Source organism: Ictidomys tridecemlineatus, chromosome 7 (assembly GCF_052094955.1).
Source record: "Ictidomys tridecemlineatus isolate mIctTri1 chromosome 7, mIctTri1.hap1, whole genome shotgun sequence".
NCBI lineage: Eukaryota > Metazoa > Chordata > Mammalia > Rodentia > Sciuridae > Ictidomys > Ictidomys tridecemlineatus.
This window is the reverse complement of record NC_135483.1, coordinates 127,622,673-127,645,854: the sequence shown is the minus strand read 5'-3', so window position 1 is coordinate 127,645,854 and position 23,182 is coordinate 127,622,673. Positions and strand designations below refer to the sequence as shown.

Here is a 23,182-nt window from a genome sequence, read left to right as displayed (position 1 = left end):
CAGTCAAGGAAATATTTCTTAGGGAAGGAAGTTGGGTTGTAACTGGTATAATTCCCTATGACTTTTAAAATATGTGTAAGTTTCTAAGTGAGATCTGTAACAGTCCCTAGGTTTGATCCAAACTGGGCTGGATTAGTGACTCCCTAGCCAGACTAGAATCTTTATCCTGTTTCTTTAAAAGACAACAGACTGAATTCCTTTTGAGTCATCAGAATGACATGCATTTTAAAAAAAAACCCACCAGCCTCTTCAGTCCAGTTAGTCTTAGACTAATCATATACTCTGGAGTTCATTGCCTAAGAATAAGGATTTAGAAATGGCTACCATCATTTTTTATATCTGACTTGCCATTTTGTCATATAAAATAAAAAGGCCAGAAAAAGTCCCATGGATAAAGGCTCTCTGCTTCACCAAACATGTTTGATCATTTGATTAATCATAAATATATATTATTTATATAAACTGCTTGGCATGACAGTGCTGATCTTAACTCTCCTTGTCTCATATAGCAATTCCACAGATATTAACAGAGACAAGAATTGCTTACACTAACTCTTTGTTTGTGGCATCTTAAAATAAAGCACTCTGAATTTATGTTCCTCAATTCCTATAATTATAAAGAGATTTATAGGTAGTTTAAATTTTTTCTTTTGGTGTGTTTGCTCAGCACTTAGCACATTATGGGTATTCTGAAGAACGGAGCATATTCCATTAAACAGTTTGGCGAAACTAAAACCTACGTAAGTGTAATCAGGAGTGTAGCCCAGTATGACAGTGAAGAGTACTATAAGAGCCCCATAGGATCCCTCAGTTGCCAGTGCTCTGTACACAGTAGGTGCTCAATAAATACTTGAGAAATAATGAAATGATGAAGAGAATCCCTTTTCTAATGATTTTGACGGCAATAGTTATCTTAAGGGTATGTTAAAGTAATAATTGCTCCATGACTACTTGGCCTCATGAGTTAATGTTTACAAAGTGCCTTGAACTTCTTGGAAAAAAGAATAGTGTTTTCCTTGGCACTGTATCATGTTTGCAGTGGCACATGAATTCCTCCCTCCGCCTTCTCTTCCTCCAGCTGCCCACACTGTGCCCTCCCCCCACTTCATGCTGAGCTGGGATCTCCTACAGGGCAGCTTTTCCTGCTTTCCTCTGGCCAGCTCCAGCACGACAGCACAGGTAGGGACGCAGCAAACCTCAGAAACAGTTTTTGAAGCCTCTAAGGAGATTCTGGGGCAATGAAACTTGGGTCTTTACTAATGACTCTTAAAGGGATGGATTAGTGTATAGACAGGTGCAGCTGCTTGTTCAATCACAGAAGAAGCCCTGGGACAGATTGCTCTATGAGGAAACATCCAGCTAGATCCCGAAGGGGAGATAGAGGTGTCAGGCCATCAGGAGCATTAGCCAGAGCTGCTGGTTTCTCAGTTTCATGTGCATTATACAAACAATTCTAAATCTCTACTAGTAGCTGCCAGCAAAATATTATAGTTCATTAAAAGGAATCCATAAAAAAGCCAACTATTTTGGTTTCCTTCTCCATAATTTCTCTATATTATGGAGACAAATAAAGAGAGGGGCACTATTTCACATATGGTTGGTCAAGGCTGCAATGGTTTCCAATGTATTTGTTGCTATATTAAATATTGCCTTTATTTTTAGAAACTCAAGCAGTTCAAATTTGATTTGGAGAACAAAAGCTGTGTTTTCAATGGAGGATGGATTTCCTTGATTTGAAAATACAAGCAAAAGAGTTTTTTTCTTTCTTTTCTTTTTCTTTCTTTCTTTCTTTTTTTTTTTTTTAGGCAACATCATATTAACTTTCAGCTGATCACGCACAATAAATATCTCAAATTAAGGGAGAGCCAGTTACAAGCTCAAAATAAATAGAATGACTCTCAGTGCCAGATCTGCCTTAAAGGCAGGGACAGCTCCTATTTTCCACAACTTTGAAGTGCTTGTTTTCCAAACCAGACCATGAGGTTTTCCATGTGGGTGGAAAATTTTCCACAATACATATTTATATGATAGTTGCTGTCCATGTGGCACATTTGCTCTCTCTATAAATTGTTTCTTGGGACTGGAAATGAATGTCATGTGAGCAGAAACCAACATGGTATTCTATTTAAAAAATAGATCACAAAATGATGTCTGTTCTGCTTCAAAGAAAAAGCTCAGGTAAGTCTGGTTTTAATAGAACAGTATAGAATTGACCAAAAGTAGGGCTTTAGGTTTTGCTTAAAAACCAAAATTGTAGAAGAAAACTTCCTTCCAACTAAGATGCACTCATTAATTACCTGAAAACAAAGGCAAATGAAGTAAAATTTGTAGTTAGATTATAGGAACCAGCATTTGAGACTCTGAAATCTCGCAGTCCACATGCAAGCTACATGTTAAACACTTAGGGGTGACTCCAGATTAGAAATGGTTGCATTCTCCACTTGATTCATTATAGAATAAATTTTCCATCCGTACAGGGCTTGGAATCACAGAAACATCATTCAAGTTTTGCTGTTGTGTATTTTTTTCTTTTTCTTTCTATTTGTGACTCTCCATGTCCTAAAATAACTATATAGGAAATTTGCCAGGGCAAGACTGTGTTTCAGTCTCAGTATTTGATTGTCCTGTTGTGTTGCAGGGGTTGTGAATTCATGTAGAACAGAGGAGACAAAATCTGGCTTGGAGACCAGGAGAATCACTTGGAGGTTTTCGAGTTACAGTCCTATGGTGAGTTTGAGTTTGAAATGTATGGGACGACTCTGTATTATACATTATTTTCTTTGATCTTGAGAAGGGGAGAAAGCGAACAAATACTAATGGAGTACCAATATTAAAATAAAGGGGATTATCGCTGGTAATTCTTTTTTGGGGGAGGTTCTTTATTCAAGTGTTTAATGAATAAGTGGGCTGATGTTTAGGGGTTTTATCGAATATTTTTGACTTCTACTTGTTGAACTAGGTTGCTTCTGTTTTTTTTCTTATAACATATGGTGAGGGGACTTGCTGGGGGTGGATATCTTCTGTCAAGCCAGATGCTGAGTTTGTGACATGTAGATAATATTTGATAATAGAAAGTTTTTATAAATACAGGAACATAACATCATGGCAGGGAGAATAGCAAAAAAAAGAAACTCATCTAGAAAGTTAAAAGTTCTTATTAAAAGAAAAGAAAGGAGGGAGCCAGTGAGAGACCAAGTTTAAACTTACTAAGAACTCAAACAATAGTCCAGTGATGAAAACAACGTAAGGCTGCTCATGGGAATTTACTGTGTGTGTGTGTGTGTGTGTGTGTGTGTGTGTGAGAGAGAGAGAGAGAGAGAGAGAGAGAGAGAGAGAGAGAGAGAGAGAGAGAATGCACATGAGAAGGAATTCATTATTATTTTTAACTGCATCTACTCTAGCTTTTCTAAGGACAGGAGCTCTTGTTCTTCCCAACAAATTTCGATTAACTTCTTTGTCACATATTTACTTAATTCATGTCAGCTTAAAGACATTTGACTTGTCTTTTCAAATTTATGAGCACTCAGTCATCTATAAGCCAATTTAGTACCATGTTGCCACAACATACGATACACACGTACACAAACAAATAAAAGCACACAGAAAACAAAGATTTTATAATTTATCTACCAGGCATAAGATCCTCACAGGTAGGGGACAAGAGTTGCAGATGCTTATTACACAGGGTATCTGCCAGATTTAAGCTCTCCCAAAACAAAACACAACCCGTGAAAGACTTGTTGGATGACACACACATATGAAGGCCCATACAGGTGGGGATGTTTGGGGTAGAGTCTGCCATTTACAGTGGACCCTGACATTAAATGTTCAGGTGGCCACTTGTCCTCCACGGGGGATGATCCATACCAACCATCACTACTGTATATGCACTTTAAGCTCTGCATCATCTGCAAAGAATAGATAATCAATAAACATTTTGATTGAATAGGGTGTCTCTTTTTGTGACTGCTATAGGAAGTTTAGCAAAACTAGTTGCTTTTGAATGCTTTCTGCAAGATTGACCTAAATAAAGTGAGCAGAGCCCACTTAGAGCCAATCAAAACTTAAACAAGTTGCCAGTTAAAAGGTGAGTTTTGGGTGGGATCAAAAGTATTGTATCAAATCTCCATCATGTTGGGAGTTACAGTTTTGGGCTAGACCACCAGGGGTCAGGGCACTGTCTCCAGAAAACCTTTGTTAAGTATACTTCTGGAGTCTAAGAAGAAAGACAACACAGTGGAGCTCAAACTTTGATGTATGTATCTCTCTGGAGAATGTTCAAACACTAGTCCTGGGTTTCACCTTTGGTGATTCTGATTCAACAAATTGGAGGTAGGGGATATGTGTCTCTGGGAATACTTATTTTATAAAGGATGCAGGTGTTAGAGGACCCCAACCTTAAGAAAAAATTATGGGTTTTCTCTGGCTTGTTTATGTCAGTAGAGGCTTGTCAGTGTGACACACAGCAGGAGCCTGTCTCTGAGGGAGATGCAGGGCAGCCTAGATGGAGAAGTAGCACCTGTGTCAATGTACCTAAGTTTGAATCCCTTGTGGCTTTAGGCACAATGCTTTTCCTAAGATTCAGGTTCCTGCTTTTTAAAAGAAGAGAACAATATTGTCTACCTCAAGGTAGTTGAATAAATAAGGCATGCAATGTTCATTGGCAGAGATATTGGTACATAGTAAAGAAATTCGTTCATGTTGGCTCTTTTGGTGGGGAGAGAAGGGAATGTCATTGATGTCTTTTGTGGTCACAGAGTAAGATTTTACCAACCTGGAGAACAGTTCTGGGATCTCAAGAGTCCAGCACCAGTGTCTACAGGAAAATCCTAGAGTGGGTGATGAATAAAAAGAATAGGAAACATTTTTTTCTCACCATCATGCATGAGTTTTTTTCCAAGGCTAGTGGTGAGCAACCCAGATGGCCCAGTTAATTGGAATTATAATTGATCCCACAATGGTATTTAAGTCAACAGTTTAATTGATTTTCCTCAGTAAAACCATTAGGAGAGGGGCTGGGGATATAGCTCAGTTGGTAGAGTGCTTGCCTCATAGGCACAAAGCCCTGGGTTCAATTCCCAGCACCACACACACACACCACCACCACCATCACCACCAACAACAACACATTAGGAGAACTAAGCAAAATGCACCAACTTTTGGAATTGTTCATACCCACCACCCATACTGCATGGAAGGAATAGTGAGTGAAGAGAAAAAATGATCAAAGAGAGAAAAGGAACAGGGATCACAGATCAAATAGACTGCAGGGAAATCAAATACTTATCTGGTAATCCAGTGCAATGTCAGGGGGTACTCAACAGCTGACTGGGGCACGTGTGGCTGATGTCAAGAGCTTTCTTCAAATGAAGCACCAAGAGTAGAGGAAACTCCTGGCACCCCAGCTGCCTTTCTTAAAAGATGAAGGTGAATTTGCGGGGCATGTTTCTTTTGAATGTTTTTTGCAAGATAGACCTAAATAAAGTATGCTATGATAATAAAAATCAATAAGTAAATAGATGGGAAGTATGAAGGATGAGTGGGGTGATGTGTGAGCAGACTGTCATTTAGCCTCCAGTCATTTGGCTTTTTGGGGCCTTTATCTCCTAAGTACACTTTTAAGTGGTATAAGGTATACACAGTGGGCCAAAGCCCAACATTTTACTTTATATTTTTTTTTTCACTTGCAGAGTAGCTCCTAAACTGGCACAACTAACTTATCACCAAATCTAGCTATTTTAAGGAATTTTGTTTACCCTGAACTATATATTTTTTTTTCCATAAACCAAAGTTTCAGGGCTGGAGATGTGGCTCAAGCGGTAGTGCGCTCGCCTGGCATGCGTGCGGCCTGGGTTCGATCCTCAGCACCACATACAAACAAAGATGTTGTGTCGCGGAAAACTAAAAAATAAATATTAAAAAATTCTCTCTCTCTCTCTCTCTCAAAAAAAAAAAAAAAATTTAAAAAACAAAAAACAAAAAACCCCCAAAGTTTCAAATTAAATCTATTTTTATCAGCACTGTTTTATCTGCGGATGTTACTGGTAGCATCTCAGTACATAATCACAATAACAGAGAGTAATGATGAATGAAATGATGGAGAAAAAATGCTAATAATAGCCACTTTTAAAAACATTTCATCATTAATCTTTATGGTAACAGTGTTAGAAGGCATCATCTAAACATTTTCCATGTGGATTCTGATATACCATGGATACAGCAGCTAGTCAGGATTTTTTTTTAGATGGAATAATATTTTTATCATATCATCAATTTATTCCAAGTTATTTCTAGAGAACCCTAAAAATAAAATGGAAAGACAATAAAATTAGAAATCCAAATAATCTGGAATTGACTTTCTTTTCTTACAGTGAGTGGTCTAGTAAAAACCATTTGATTTATTTATACCTCAATTAGTTTTATTAGTGAAAATAAGATTACACAAGTATTTCATAAGTATGATTTTAGAATATAGATATTTGTAAAAGGATTTAAAAATCTGTAGGGTGATGTCTCTGTAGCACCTTCATGCCATCCTATATATGCTTATTCTCACTATATTTCTGCTGCAGGCCCTTTGCTTCATAGATAAAGTTTTGACGTCCCTGGTTAGCAATATTTTCTCTACCTTGCAAAGCCTATGTCAAATATTCCTTACCAAATTAGTCTTTCTTGATGATATTAGATATCATCATGATTCGTGATGGCATCTTATATTATCCAAACCATGCTATCACATTGTGGTATTAGTTTATGTGTGTGTGTGTGTGTGTGTGTGTGTGTGTGTGTGTGTGTGTGAGAGAGAGAGAGAGAGAGAGAGAGAGAGAGAGAGAGAGAGAGAGAGAGATAATCTACTTATTATCTCCCTCTAATTATTTCAGATAAGAAAATAATAACCAAGAAAATTGTTACTGATATGGATGGAAATGTATGACATAACATTTTAAAAATTATTTTACTTGTTCTTTTTAATTATACATGACAGTAGAATGACATACTATCTTGAGAAAATAAAAATTCAAAATTATTTGAACAGAATTCTTTCAACTATAATAAGTTACATCTTTGTGATGGGCTTCCCAATAATTTACAAATAAATTTAATTATGAAACTTTACATAAAACTATATTTTGATGAATCAGTAAAATATTTCACCAGTATACAGTATGAGGGTTTGAATCTGTTCTATAACCATGCTTCTACTCCTATGATATACTGAAATTCTATTATTCTCTGTAATACCATTATTAATCCTGTATAGTTTGTTATTTGATTCATATTCTCCTAATAATTATTTTTTAAGCATGGAGTTTATTTTTTAATGTCCTATGTTTTCATTTTTCACTTGTGACCACTTTAATTGACACTTTTCTTCCTAACAGCAATATTGTATTATTTTGTTTACTTTGATTAATGTAAACTTGCCTGGAGCATATATATGAAAGTGATTTTTTTTTCTGTAATTAGTTAAGCTTTGTCAAATTTATCTTTTCCTTGGGCAAATATCATGATATTTTGGTCATTTTTTTCCTATTAAAAACAAAACCCTAACAATTCAGTCTTTTGAAAGTCTCTATTCCCCCAATTCAAAATTATCTCTTCCAAAATCATCAGAGAAGTACAAAGTTTCCAGATGGAAGACAGCAGTGTGGTCTGCCTCTCGAATATGGTCTCTCTTCCCCTGTCCCTTTTCTAAGTTTCTTCAGTTTGGATGATCCAAACTGGAACTCCAGGGAAGAAGGAGGATAAAAGGACCTGTCTGTCACATATTATAGTGTAGGCTGTCCTCGGTGAATGTTTTTACTGTGTCTCTGAATAATGTGGCCTAACAGGCTGAGGCCTTTCATGTGGCAATTGTATGGGTTGGAGTTCTCTGGCCTTTGGGGGTCTATGCAACTGTACAGATGGCAGCTCCAGCATCAGTTAGATCTCATGAACACTCACCCAACATCCTGCTGTGGGGGTCCACTAGTTCAGTGGCCAGCCTGTGTGAATAGAATATGTCATGATAACATAAACCTAGCTACTTCTCCCAAGTTCTCTTGCCTAAGTACACATGCATGGGGGTTGCGTTAAGGCTGGGACCTCTGTCTTTTCTGTCTCCTTGTCCTTCAGTTCAAATTAGTTCAGGAGGTGGATTGACAAGGCCACTGCAGGTGCACATGTCAAAGTTAGAAATAAAATGTTCATTTTCCCTTCCTATAGGCAATGCTCCTAAGCTTTAAGAATGTTTCTCTTGTCTGCCCTTATACTTGGCTCTGTGATGGAAAGGTTGGGAAAATTTTAGCATCTCTCCCTAACCTTTCCTACAAAGCCTGCCTTGCACTTTGATGATTTGCCCTACGCCTCTCCCTCTTGGATATTGGGGCCCTAATTGACATATCTGGGATAACTGGGAAGTATGCCCTAAATAGGCTATTACGTTTGTGTGCTTTGTGGAGCAAAGATTAATTGACAAAAATTGAAAATTTCTCATCTGCAAGAGATACTGTCAAGGAACAATATGAAAATACTTACAAGTATATCTGATAAAGGGCTGTAATCCAAAATATACAAAGAACTCATGAATCTCAATGATAAGAACACAAACAACTTGATTAATGTGCAATAGATCTGAACAGACATCTCACTAAAGAAGATTAAAAGGTGGCATATAAGCACATGAAAAAATATCAACCTCATGTCATTAGGAATTGCAAATTAAAATAGGGACATACCACTATGCACCTATCAGAATGATAAAAATCCAATCCATGGATCCAAAATGTACTCAAATGTTGGTGAGAATGTGGAACAACAGAGACAACAGAGACTGTCATCAATTGTTGGTGAAAAAACAAAATGGCACAGTTGCTTTGGAAGTCAGGCAGTTTTTTTTTTTTTTTTTAAACAGAAGCTAGAAACTCTTGTCATAGAATCTAGCAGTTGCATTGTTTGGAATTTTCCCAAATAAGTTGTAAACTTACGTCCACACAAAACTCTACACACATGTGTGTATGCCTGCTTTATTCATAATCGCCAAAATGTTGAATTGGCCAAGATGTCTGTCCTTCAGTAGTTGAAAGGATAAACAAACTGTGGTACATTCATGCAATGGAATATTATTAAGAACTAAAAAGAAAGGAGCTATCAAGCTATATCAAGACGTGGAGGAACATTATATGCATATTACTAAGTGAAAGGAGCTACCCTGAAAAGACCATGTACTATATGATTCCAGCTATATGACATTGTGTGAGAGGCAAAAATGTGGAGATAATAAAAGGTAATGGATCGGAGATGGAGGAGAGGAGATTGATTCATGGAGCACAGAGGATTCATAGGGCAATAAAGCTATTCTGTATGATGCCATAATGCTCAAAATATATAATTATACTTTTGTCAAAATCCATAGAATTTCAAACTCTAAGAGTGAATGCTAATGTAAACTATAGTCTTTGAGTGATTAGGACATATGAGTATGGGTTCACAATTTTATCATATTTACCACTGTGGTGTAGGATTCCAATAGTGGTTAGAGGGTATATGAGACATCTCTGCACTTTCCAATCAATTTTGCTATGAATCTATTATTTTTAATTTTTGCTTTAAAAATTAAAATATATTCAAAATTAGCTGTTAGTTACCATGTTGTCACAAAGAGTATCAGATAACCTACATTGAGAGATCTGCTTTTCAAATAGATCATAGATTTCTTTACTTTCATATGGTCCAGAGCAATATTTTGTTATATGACTCCTTTCCTTGAACAGAGAATGTCTAGCTAATCAGAAGCACAGTTCAGACTTCTGTCTTCTCTCTGTGTTTTATATTCATAGAAACTGATCCCAAGATGACTAGGGAGCCCCACCTCTTCCTGGAAACTGTGCTGGACAGTGAGTCTACTGTACTTCTGATGCTGCAGGGAACACACATCACAGCTATTGTTCTGAATGATGCAACTCTACAGTGACTCTTTATTACCTGGAAAGACAATAGTCCCTAGAAATTGGGATTCTGTTTTCTTAGAAGCTTTTTTTCTGTGTTCACCACTTGAGTTGATTTTCAAGAAAGGCTGTGCTAACCAGAAAAAAAAGGACAAAAACAAAGCTGGCAAGTTACACGTGGTGGTGACAGGATCCTCTCTTATTTTAAAGTTGTCTGCCACAAACACAGAGATAATAACAGGGGAAACTTCCTTAGAGTAGGGAAAAGAGAAACACAGTGGGAAAGAGGGAGATGAAGGAAAAAGGGCAGATCACTGGAAATAGTGATGAATGGGATTTCAAATCTGAAGTGTCGGTGGCAATGTAGAAACGGAGCTTAGAAAAAACAAAAATATTAGAACACGTAATGTTGTTGGCTACCTCTTTCAGAGCACTGGAGCATAGAGGGCAACTGCAAGGAAAGCCCTGTGCTTCTCTTTTTGAGTATGCTGATAAAAGCCAGTGTTTTTCTAAAACAAACCGATTCTCTGCCCAACTTTACATATTTATCAATGTCAGACAGCTTTTCAACTTTATCTCTGAAATGTTCAGGTTAAGATGTTTTTGGTCTCTACATTTTAACGTTTTATTTTTCTTTGGTCCACACACTCTCCAATGCATGCTACATTACAAGTTGGGGAGGGGGTGTGGACAGCAGGAAGTAAATGTACTTGGTTTAGTCCATGTTGTTTGTCTTTTCTATAGTCTAAATATTTGGAAGTTTCCAACGTTCCTTGCCCTCAATGAATTAGAAGAATGTGAAGCTCTAGTTATTTCCTTTAAACACCTTTGTCCCCCAGGATAGATATATTTACCTCGTTTTTGCTTAGAGCCTCTGCTCCGTGGTTATGAATTTACGTTCCTTGTTTCTAGTTCTTACCCAGATTTCTTGATTCTAAGCAAGCTCTCTCACTTTTGTTCTCAGAATAATGGGTCCCTGCTTGGTCCACATACTCACACCTGTGATTTTCGTTTCTACTTGTCTTCAAATTACTTTGGGATCTCAGTCTTGTCGTCCCTTTCACTACCAGCTTGAGTACAACCACCTAGTCCCATGTCTCAATTTTGAGTGACAACTTATACAGGCATTGTAAAAAGAATATGCATATTTTTTGTACTAATATACATATTATATATATATATATATACACACACATATATATGTTTATATCAATAGATAAATATATATGGTTAAAACATGAACATAATTATGTCAAATAAATTTGTACAGAAACAAAGTGTATTTAAGATTGAAATCTTCAACTGACTCACCGCTAAACTATTTTCTTTCTACTCAGTAAGATCACATGGGGCTCTTCATCAGCTCAGGATATGAGAAGCAGGTTGTTAGATCTCTAAAGCATGATGTCATTGAGTCTCAGGGCATTAATCATCATGGCATATGTATTATTTCACTGCTTTGCTCTGCTGAGCCAGGGAGATGATGCATATGAATTCACACTCCTCCACTGTCACCTTCTTTCCTCTTCTATCTCCATTTGCTCTCTGAAGGCAGTTTTGGCTGCCACCAAATACTGCACCCAAAGTGTCAATTTTTTAAATGCAAATGGTGTTGTGTGTATTCATAGGAACATCTCATCATTTGGGCCAGTCCCCTCTCAGTGGGTATATGCCTACTGGTATTGTAACTGTGATTTTTTTGCAGCTATGCATCCAAGTTACAACTAGAATTGTAAAAATGCTAATTTAAAACTAGGATATGGTTAGGTAGGCTCAGATGCCTCTGGAGTCATTAAGTCTGTTTAGAGGTATGGAGCTCTATCAGTCTGAGATGTATTTGTTTGTTTGTTTGTTTTCATGTCACATAAGCCCTTCTGTTCCTTCTTGGCATTTCAGTTGACATTAACCTCTAATGTATGTCCTGCCAGTGTTTTCTCTAGCTCTAAACAATCTCCCATTCACCTAAGAGAGACTGGGCTGGGGATGGGGGGAGAAGTAACAACTACCAGTCTGTGAGATGCTGGAGATGTTAAGCCTAAAGGAGGAAAGAGACTCTGCCTTAAAAATCTTAGAATATAGTGGAAATAGAGATAAGAGAGAGTTAATATGGCATGGTAAAAAACAACAACAACAAAATTTCCTATGCTGTAGTTAAAACACAGTAAAAAGAGAGACCCTCATATTGACTTTTGGAGACGTAATCTAGAACTTGAAGGAGAAGAGCTTAAAACTTTGGGGCCTGATGCATCTAGGCTTTGATCCATGGATGCACTGCAATTCCAGAAGTATCAGGAGGACAGAGCAGAAATCGGTCAAAGCCAAGCTTGACCAGGCTCTGGCAAGTGATAGGAAAGATCATCTTTTATTTGTTTGCCCTTCATCACTGAATTTTGGGGAGTGATTTCTCAATGCTTTTTAATACATCTGAAAAACAAAAATATATAAACAGTGATTTCTTTTCAATGAAAAACTTGGTTTTCTTTTGGTTGATTCGCTGGGTTCCATTCCCAGTGCTTTGTGCATGGTAGGTAAGCACTCCACCAAAATTTTGAAGGTGCCTCTCTGGATCCAAGTACTCTTCCTGGGGTCTGATACTGGTCTGCCTTCTCTGGATATTGGTTTGAGCTAGCAGAGTGACCTCCTAGGATGGACTACCCTTTTGAATGGTCTAATTAGAAAGATCTGTGCAGACAAGGTAGCAGTGAAACTGCCCCCTTTTCAGGATGCCTTCTGTAGGTTTATCTCTGCTCTGCTTGAATACTGACTTCACTAACTTGGATTTCTTAAACTTTATCATCCTAATGCTTGCCACAGTTGTTCTGTAGCTCGATCCATCTGTAATGTCCTGGGTCTCAGCTTGTTTACTCCTTCTCATTATTATTCAAATAGCATTACAAATATCTTTATGAATGCTACTGTTATTTTTATGACTATTAATACTACTAATAAGGTCTTTTCAAAAATTTTTAGTGACTACATGCTAGGCACCCTCCTAGGCATATTTTCATATCTTTCAGAACAACTCTGAAAAAGTAAATGTTTTTATTTTATAGTCATGGTTACCAAGGCTAAAAGAATTTAAGAAATTTCAATTCATCAAATATTGTCCTCAGGATATAGACCACGTTTACAGGTTTATATACCATCTTTGACACCAAACTGACATTCAGCACTTTTTACAGTTCCATTGAGTCATAGAGCCTGCAGGTGCTGGCAGTGTTTCCTGGTATGGGGACCATGGGCAGCCACATGACTGGAACAGTCAGGTGTGTGGTGGTGGTGTTGATGGTTTCAAGGCTAGCAAAGAGTCTTCTGGGGGCAAGCATGACCTAGAGAAGAAAGTACATGGGACTCCAGAGTCAGCCAGAAGCCCAGGCACTTGTCTTCCTGCCTAAGAGCAGAATAGTCAGTAGGTTCTGGTTTTCTATTTAGCTTGATTTTTTGTTTGTTGGTTGGTAGACTCTGCTGGATGTTGATTGTTATGGACTTGGTACTGTTAATGCTTAGTAAAAATATAATCTTGAAACATTGTAATTGAAACCATCCCACTCAGAGAAAGGGAAAAAGGAACTTGGATCAGAATAAATACCACTAACATCAACAATCCCTACATAGCCCTGCAAATATATTGACCTTTTAACATGCTCTAGAAGTATTGTTTTTAGAAGAATGAATCATTTCTTATGACAACAAAAGTTTTTCTACTTACTTTTTTTGTCACAAATTTGAATTGCTTATTATAGGGCTCCAATTGTTTAGATTATAAATAAGCAGTATTTTCAAGTACTAATAAGCTTCTATTGTACAGGCAGATTATCAAAAGCAAGTTAGAGACTTTTCAAGTTCTCTAGTTATACCTCAGGCTCTTGATGCAACATCAAACTGGAAAACATATGTTGCCCACACAGAGGAGTAAGAATGAACATATAAGAAACAGGTTTAAACTTACTCTTTACATGAGGTAAGGGACCATGTGTATAAGTGTGTGTGTGCTTTGGTAGGTGAGTAGGAAAGTGTAGACATTCCTTGCCTAGAGGGGATGAAGTTAGAGCAGGTGCCCTATTGTTTCTGATCAGAGCATAGAGAAGGCACTTTCAGTGCTGGCAGTATGTATGGCCTTTGTCTCAGAGAGAAAGTAGTTAGCCCCTGGCTATGGGCTAGTGGGGCTGTATTTCCTGCTGTTTTGACTTCAGTGATCTTCCTGTTGAAGCAGCCCTTGTGCTGATGATCTATGATGGAATAGTACTTCAAAGATATCAGAGAGTCATAGACTTGTATCCTGTGATAGCTTCCTTTTCCCAAATAAGGGGTAAATAGTCTGGAAAACCCGAGGCTGATTGTATTGTATTGCATAGAACCTGTGTACAATTTGTTGGCTGGTGATGTGAACCAGCTTTCGGAAGCACTGAGTAAGTGTTGTCACAAAATACTTGCAGATGATTTCCCCCCCTTCAAGAACTTTGTGGAGAGCTCATTAGGAACTCTTCATGCCCCTATGTGACTCAACGCAGTGTATCATTGAGAGTTTTGAGTATGCAGTTTGTACAGTCTGCACTTCATAGTCATTACAATTCACACACACTTTGATTCACATTCACAAAGCAGAGATGGAATCAGTGAGATTTTGTTCCTTAATCAATCTCTTGATTTATTTAATCTCACCCTCGTTTAATACCAAAGGGATTTAAAATGGCTAAATTAATGAAATTCAGTTAAATTGTCTCTTGACCATACTTAGCATAATTTCTCTACTTTTTAATTTCAATTTCTCTATTCTTCAGAGAGCTTTTTTCTTCTTCTGCTTTCTTTAAATCATGGTGGATATAGAACATCCTCTCATACTTTGAGTAGCTGGTATCATCTCTATGTTAAAGAAAAAAAACAGATATAAAATTTTTCCTGAAATGCCAGAAATTTGCATGAGGTTAAACATCTAGTTCATAAGGAAAAAAGACAACCCCAGCTACCCTTGAGGAACTGATAAAATATTTCATCTGTTTCTAAGATACTTGGGTAAGTTCAACTAAACAGGAAACAACAATCGAAGTCCTGAGTCAGAGAGGAACTACTCATTACTCATTAGAGTTTACAAGCAGAATGATGAGGCCATTACCCTGAAATCTATAAACCTTGAGACAATATATTGTCAGTTATGAAAGTACTATGGTTATATGCTCATTATCATGTAATTTTATGGATGATTCTGCCTTGTCTATTTTTCTATGCTACTAAAATGCTTCATACTTATAGATAGAGCATGTTTTTGCAAACTGTGTATGACATAAGGTACTTTGAGCAAGAAGAAGATAAATTACCCTACTTACTCTTGTGAATAACTTACACCACCCTATATAATTTGAATGGGAAAAGTACATACAAGAACAAATGGAAGGCTGTGGTAGAGTGCTTGCCTAGCATGTGTAAGGCACTGAGTTTGATTCTCAGCACCACATAGAAAAATAAATGAATAAAATAAAGTTGTTATGTCCAACTACAACTAAAAATATTTAAGAAAAAAAAAAGGAAAAGATGGAAAGATCAGTTCTCCTTTGACATAACTGAGACAATGTTCAGTTTCTCTAAATACAGGGAAAGGCCAAACATTAAGGTGCGAAAATATTGTAAGTACAGATATCTTTGGCCTCTTTTGGTGGACCAGTCATCTGTAATACTCAGTCAACTTGTCACACCCAATGAAAACCATGAAGAAGGGGAAGCAGAATGAGGAAGTGGGATGGGAGGTATAAATTCAGTGGTCTTTTAGCATTTTGGAAAATGTAAGTCAGTGTGGCATTTGCAGAAGTTATTGCTTGTTATCAAAACCATCATATACCTTCCCATGCAATCACACCTAAGAATGCTGCTTCCCTTTTATCCTTTGATCTAAAGCAGAGTAAGAATATCTTTCTTCCTAAAGCAAGTCTGATTCGGGCACTTGGACTCTCTGTCCACATATGCCAGTGCTCAGTAGCTCAGGGATTCTGAGACATTTTACTAATGTTTATTCAGTACTTGCTATTGTGTTCACTACGTTTACATAACTTTGATTTTCCCAAAAGCCCCTATGAAGTTAGTACTATTTTTGTATAGATGTGAAACTGAAGCACACAGAGATAAAATGCAGCTGTTCCAAGAGACTGCCTGCAAATTGTCTTTATAGGGAACCTGCAGCACATGTTTGGCCCTTCCCCTCCCTCCCACTATTGTACCATTGTAGAAGTCAAGTCAGAGAAGTAAGTCCATGTGTCAGGTAAGGAGTAATGCATACCAAGAGATAGGCCAAAAAAGACTTCCTTCTCTTACATCCCAGGGCGACTCCACAGATGTAACTATTACTAAATTTTTATGCATTTAAATTTTTTTCTATGCGTAAACCAATATACGCCCACTTTTGCGTACACATTCATTTTTGTTTGTGGCTCACTTAACATTTTGCTACTACTGTTGTCATTTGTGAACAAGCTTGTCTCCCTGAATTGACTGTAAGCTTTTTGAAGTCATGCTCTGTATCTGTTCTGGTTATCTACTGTGAAGAAACAAATAATCTCAAGGCTTAATGGCTTATACCAACATTTATTTTGCCCAAAGATCTGAATTCCAGCAGGATTCAATGAGAATACCTGTCTTTGCTCCACTAGGGATTAGCTGAAGCAGCTTGGAGGTTGGGCTGGAATCCTATGAAGGCTCCATTGCTCACATGTGCAGTGTTTGATGCTGGCTCTCAGCTGGGACCTAGGGGAGAACCCATGGGTGGAGCACCCACATGTGGACTTCCTAAGGAGATATACCCTGGTTTCCTCAGAGCACGGTATTAGGTTCCCAGGATTCTTAGAGAACTGGGTAAAAACTGTATTGCTTTTTATAACTCATCACTGGATGAGTTATAAAACTGTATTACCCAGGCAATAGAGTTTCTAGTGCCATTTCTGCAGTGCCTACAGGTTTACCCAGATTCCAGGGAAGAGAATGTCCATTTCTCCTCTCAAAACCCACATCATAAAGAGAGCATGTGCAGTGGATATAACCTGAGCCCATCTTTGAAAAATATAATATGCCACATATATATTTTAGTTTCAGACTTGTTCATCCACTTTCCAGACCTGTTTCACAGTTTTGTATACAGTGGGTGCTCAATTAATGTCCAGAACATGGAATTGTTGAATCAAACTTAGGAGAAGCAGCTTTCTGTATTGAGCCAAACTAAAGTGGGAGAGAGGAGTTAGCTCACACAAAATTTGGATTTGGGGTATAAAATCCCACCAGGGATGATTATAAGGAATTGCTAGAGAAGATGCTTAGGAAATGATTCTTTTGGGTAAATGGTGAACGTCTCTCCAGGAGGCTTCTGAGGAGTTCCATCTTGATTGTGAAGGGGAAGGGTTATCGAGCTGGGCTAGGCTTCAAGAGAGCAGATATAGCAAAATGACACATCCTTGGGAATTACTGCTTTTGAAAAGCTGTAGAACCTTGGTACTTGTTGATTTTTCCATTGTCTGTGACTTCTGTGGAGTAGGAAAAAGAGAAAACTAGATTTTCCAATGTAGCAAGGCTTTATAACAAGGGACTTGATTTTTGGACTTCAAAGTTTTGCTACTATGTGCTGGAGCTTAACTTCAGTGCTGAAAATGAAATTAGGGTCAGATAACTGAGCAAAACACTCAGGGTTATCACCACCACTGTTCACAATGGCATCATCCTCCCTGTCCCTAGGGATGGTGCAGAGTCCTTGAGTCCCCTCCCATTGCCCCTCAAGACTGTTGCCCCACAAGGTCCTCTTGCCTTATCCCTCTGCTATGCTCCTTCCTTCTGGTTTTTCCTTTTCCTTCCCTTCAGACACAGTGCTAGTTCAAGCCTTTGTTATCTATTTCTAAGATAGATTATGGCACAAGATGAACTGGTTTCAACTCTCTCCCCCTCAATTATTTTATAAACCCACTGCCAAGTCAATTTTCCTAAAATTAGTTAAATTATGCCTCTGCTTAAAAATAAAATATTGGTAATACCCTTTGATGGTGGAATCAAGCCCAAAGAACTTAAGTGTGTCAGGTCAGGGTCCTCATCAATCAGCCCCAGTTATGTGCCAACCACACACATGACACAGCAACCTGGTTGCTGACCCCTCTTCCAGTTTTCTCCTCTGTCGACTCTCCTATCCTCTTATTCCCCTGGCCACCATTGCTCACTGTTGAAATGATACTGATTCTCTTTCATCTTCTTCCTTCAAAGCAGCCCTTGTCCCTATCTAAAGAAGAAGATGATCTCTGTTCTTTCTGAATGGCTTTATGTCACTTTCTGTCTGGTGCTATATAGCAGGGCACTTTGAGCTCTCTTCCTGGATGGAGGCTCATGCAGTACATTGGGAGGTGTCCTAACTTCACCTAACTTCAGCATTGTTTCTCCATGATCATATACACACTTGTAGTAGGGCTTTGCTAAATGTTGTTGTTTGGAATTGCATTTTCACAGATTTACTTTGGGGAAAAAAAAACTTAAGTTTAATCTGGACCATTAATTTAAGTTTTTATTTATACAGAGTGTATAAAGCAAATGTGGAGAAAAGATCTGATTGGTTTGATATCTTATTGCTATAGTCATATTTTCTAAGTCAAAAAAATCAAAACGTGATTTTAGAAATGATGTCTACAATATAGTTGTCAAAGGACAAAAATACAGTTTCCTTTAAAATGTGCTATGTGGAATTTGATTCCTTTTGTATGTGGGAGCTTAAAAACTAATGAACTTTTTGGACACAATCCCCATATACATTAATAAAGCCAATGATTAATTTTCCACTAGCTTGGAATGGGAAGTCTTTAAACATTTTTGGATTGTACATCTTATACTTTTTTGTCCTCATCTGTTTTTTTTTAACTAACCTTTATCATGTGCTGTACTTATGAGCAGAGAGACCAATAGTGTCTTTCCCTCTTCATCTATACTAATGAGATTAACTGATAAGAATTAGAGTCATTGAAATTTGTGTATTGAAGTCATAAAATTGGATTTTTAAAGAAAAGTGTTTTCTTGTGACTTGTTACAAAATTCTCTTCTTTTATGTTAAAGGTTATAGTGTTCAAAACCGATTCTCTTTGCACCTTGTGACGATATTTCAGTTACCCTGTTTTCAGTTTTGAGTACTTTGCCATTTTTCCATCAGTACCTGTAGGTATCATGTAGTTTTTTTGGTAATGCTATTCATAACACTCTCCTATTCAGTCTCCACCACACACTTAGCCATTATTTGGGGCACAGGTTTTCTTTGAAGCTGGTGGGACCTTTGTGCACAGATGAAACCTGCACAGGAAAGGGGACGCTTCCCACCCTCCTCTCTGTTGGATTTTTTATCACTGCGTGACAATATTTTCCACTCCTCTGTAGATAAGAATCTTTCTGTAGATTTTCTATATTGAACACCGAGACTAAATGCTGTAAAGCAACATTAGCTATTCTTACCACATTCATACAGATTAAAAGCGAGTCAAAGACAATTAGGTTACTCTGGCAGGAACCCTGACCCACAAACTGATGGTTCTTGATAGTGCCTTTCAGCATGTTCTCTTTGGCAAATGCCAGGAGACAGACTAAGGCAATTTTCTTTTGTCCTCCCACCCCTTTAAAAGAATAGGCTATTTTCCTTTTCCCACATTCTCCATCCTTTGCTTGTTAGGACTTAAAAGAGTTAGACAAGTGATTCTGCTCAGTTCTTACATGTAGTCACTGGATTTCAAGCAGACTTCTGCCCTAATGTCTTTTCTAACTTGGTAAAACTTCAGAGATGCTCCATAAAGTGCCTTGGCATTCCATGCCAATGTTCAATGAGCTTGCCTTTCAGGAAAGTGCCACCTCAGATAGTCACATGGGGTTGGTTTTCATCTGAATGTTGAGGAGCACCAGCTCAGCTCTGTCTGATGCTCCTTTAGAGGACAACAGAAAGCTCAGTAGCTCATGAATCTATGCTGACTCACCAGGACAGACCCCATAATGGGAAATCTTACCTCTTTATGACCCCCTTGCCTGAATCCTCTTCAAGATTTCCACAGCCCGGGAAAGGCCAAATTTAGGGCTTCCTTTGCCCTAAAATTATTTTGCATACTTCAGTTTCTCCTACATGAAATAAACTCAGTGGGAGAAGTTGGCTTTTCAACCACCAGCTCAACTCCAGTTCAGAGACTGAAGGATCTGGAAGGGACACTCCTGAGACAGCTTCTAGTCAAAGAAATTCTTAGTCTTCCAACATGTATGTTTTTATCTGCTTGGGATTGAACACTTGGAGACAGACACTAAATATTTTTTAAAGATTTATTTGCAAATTATTATCACTATTTAATGAATGAAATAGATTCTTCTTGAACAAGAAAAATTTTGTCTTAGAAAAAAATTATGGTGTCTAATATATTTAGGATTATTTTCTGTCTTACTGGGAAAAAAATTCTGAAGGGAAAAGGCATAATTTTTTCTGGGTAACACATGTAGGAAGTTTTTATAATAACTACCCCAAATTCCTCCTTTATGATAAACTAAGATTGATAAAAAAGACTGTGTTAATGCCCATGTGTACTTTTTATATTTTAATATTGTTTAAATTAATCTTATATTTCTTGGGTTTCTACCTTAGACATCAAGAGCTCAGGAGGGAAAATATTTCATAGAATATGAGCTCCCTTCTATCTGTATATTTATTACTTTTCATGAGAAAAAACATGTTTGTACATGTGTGTACATATACACTGAATACAATGGGTTTCTATTGCCTTGCTATAATTTATTTTCCAATGAAAGTCCAGTTACCATGCTTAAAATTATGTGCTAGCTCCTCTCCTACCTCATTCCAAATAACTAAGCTCAAAAAAAAAAAAACCCTTAGATTTATCCAATTTCAAAGAACAGAAAAAAAAGGAAATTAGTATTTCATTTGGTGCTGTTTTCTCTTGGACTATTTCCATGTACCGGTAAGAATGAAACCTATTTTTTTCTCCTGCTTTCCTATAATTATGTTTTAGTATTGAGATTTTTTTTTTGTCAGAGTAGATTTCTAGCAATTTGGTAAATGTTTTAAAATCAATCAGTCTTTAAAAAATTTGTCCTGCCAAGACTGTGAGCTACATTCCTACATATTCATTTTTGAATTGATGGATGGATGACAGGCAGTAGGCAGCAGGATTGAGCACTCAACGATTCTCATGTCAGGCTTCAGAAATCTTCACAATCTGATCTGGGCACATGAGAAAGAGTAGGAAAAGCGCAAAACCAGAAATATGTATGAGAGTTTGATTTTAAGTCAGAAAATAGCAGCAAAGAATTATTTTTACTAGCAGGAATAGCAAAATAGTAAAGCTAGAAGCCTGGAACTTTTGATGTCATTATGAATAAATGAACTGATTATTTTATGTTTTATTGAAAAGTTATCTGTTATGCCATGTTAAAATCTTAGAGATTAGTTGAAAGAGAATAAAAGTGATTGAAAGATTCGAGGGCCAGATTTATCAGGAAAGATGAGAAAAGGCAAAGTTCTAATGATATTCTTCCAGTAAAAGGTAGTGAGTTTCGATAGGAAACAGAGGCTGGTGCTTGTCTTACAGCTACTTCCAGTGATCCATTGTGTTTCCACTCAAGTTACCGCATACTGGGATCAAATTGTCCATCTGTGCAGAACGAGAGGATAGTATTGGGTTATTTTTAAGGTTCCCCTGATCAAATTTCATAATGGTTTCTCATCTGCGAGAGAGATGAAACAAGAAGTGTTCAGAGTATATAGAGTTAATTTGTTAAGGAAAAGAAAAACACACAGCATTTTAAAAATGAAACACTTTAGATGAAACATCTAAACATTTTTAGATGAAACACTCAGAATTTTGGGAACATTATTCAACCTATGATGTTGGCCCTTGAGTTAAATGCTTACTTTCTCTTGTTTCTTTTGTAAAACCCATTGTGTCTTGCTTATTTAAGAATAAGCCATATTCAAACACCAACTCTAAAAGAGAGAAAAAAGAAGAATGAAAATAGAAGAATTAATGCGAGTACATTTTCTTTAGGGGAGTCCACTGGTTTCCTCTCAGCCTGTCCTACTTTTTTCTTAAACCTGGCTTGCATGCGGACTTGGCGTGTTTCTTTGCAATCTTGTTAGAGTTTTTGCAAAAAAGTTACAAAAAAAAACAAAAAGAAAAAGAATGACAATTACAAAACTAAATAGAGCTTTCACGTTGCCAGTACTTAAAAGCAAAATAGAATGGTGTTCCTCTCTGCACCCAAGTCCTACAGGAGCTCATGAAAGCAAGTAAATAATCAACTATTACTTACTTGGACAATGACAAAGAGGGCCTCGGGGCTTGTTGGGCAAGCACTAGATGATCTTCCTCGTTCTGTGCAGTGCAAAAGTTCCATAACATGATTCCTACCCTAGGGGAAATCACATTTCAGAAGTTGGGAAAGGAAAGTTTAGATTGATTTAAGGTGGTTTGTGTGTCTCCAATCGTTCCCAATCTTCTTTACAAGTACTTTTCCTTCTTTGGGCAGTTTACTAGTTTTGTTTTTTTTCAATTTTTTGATAAAGTAAACTATGTTCCAAAAGGTAAATCCTAAGCAAAGGATACAAAACAGCAGACAAGGGACATAGTGAAGAATCAAAAATCTATAATAGTATGTGTACTTATGAACTATTTACTACTTTAAGGGATTTTTACCTTTGAAAAATTCCAAGGTGTAAGTCAAGTCATTAGTTAACAATAGTTGTAAAATAAATCAGAGTTCGGGGCTGGGGATGTGGCTCAAGCGGTGGCGCGCTCGCCTGGCATGTGTGCGGCCTGGGATCGATCCTCAGCACCACATACAAACAGGGATCTTGTGTCCGCCGAAAACTAAAAAAATAAATAAATAAATATTAAAGAATTCTCTCTCTCTCTCTCTCTCTCTCTCTCTCTCTCTCTCTCTCTCATCTCATCTCTCTCTCTTTAAAAAAACAAACAAAAAAACAAATCAGAGTTCATTGTATTGTGTACTATTGATCATGATTCTCCCTACATTTTAGAAAAGATTTTTAGAGTATCTATTTTTGAACAAACAAACAAATAAACAACAACTACAAATCCAAAAGACAGTTAGTAAACCAATCCTTTAAGCCAGGGAAGCAGGAGAATCAATAGGTTGACAAATACCCGCCTTGTATCTCCTGGTTCTAAGGATAAAATTGTGCTTGCTTTCCAAAGTGAAAAAGGTAGGACATGGTCCGTGTGTGCTCATGTTTTTGTGTATAATGT

General features: G+C 37.3%; 1 protein-coding gene across 1 annotated transcript in view; it reads left to right on the top strand.

Moving 5' to 3' along the window:
- Positions 1-2,039: 2,039 nt before the first annotated feature.
- Cytip (cytohesin 1 interacting protein) overlaps positions 2,040-23,182 on the top strand; it is a 69,379-nt gene continuing 48,236 nt past the window's right edge. Inside the window, exons 1-2 of the mRNA XM_078017432.1 lie at positions 2,040-2,178; positions 2,639-2,727. Coding sequence (XP_077873558.1) covers positions 2,145-2,178; positions 2,639-2,727 — 123 coding nt within the window. The 5' untranslated portion in view covers positions 2,040-2,144. The remainder of the gene's footprint in view (positions 2,179-2,638; positions 2,728-23,182) is intronic.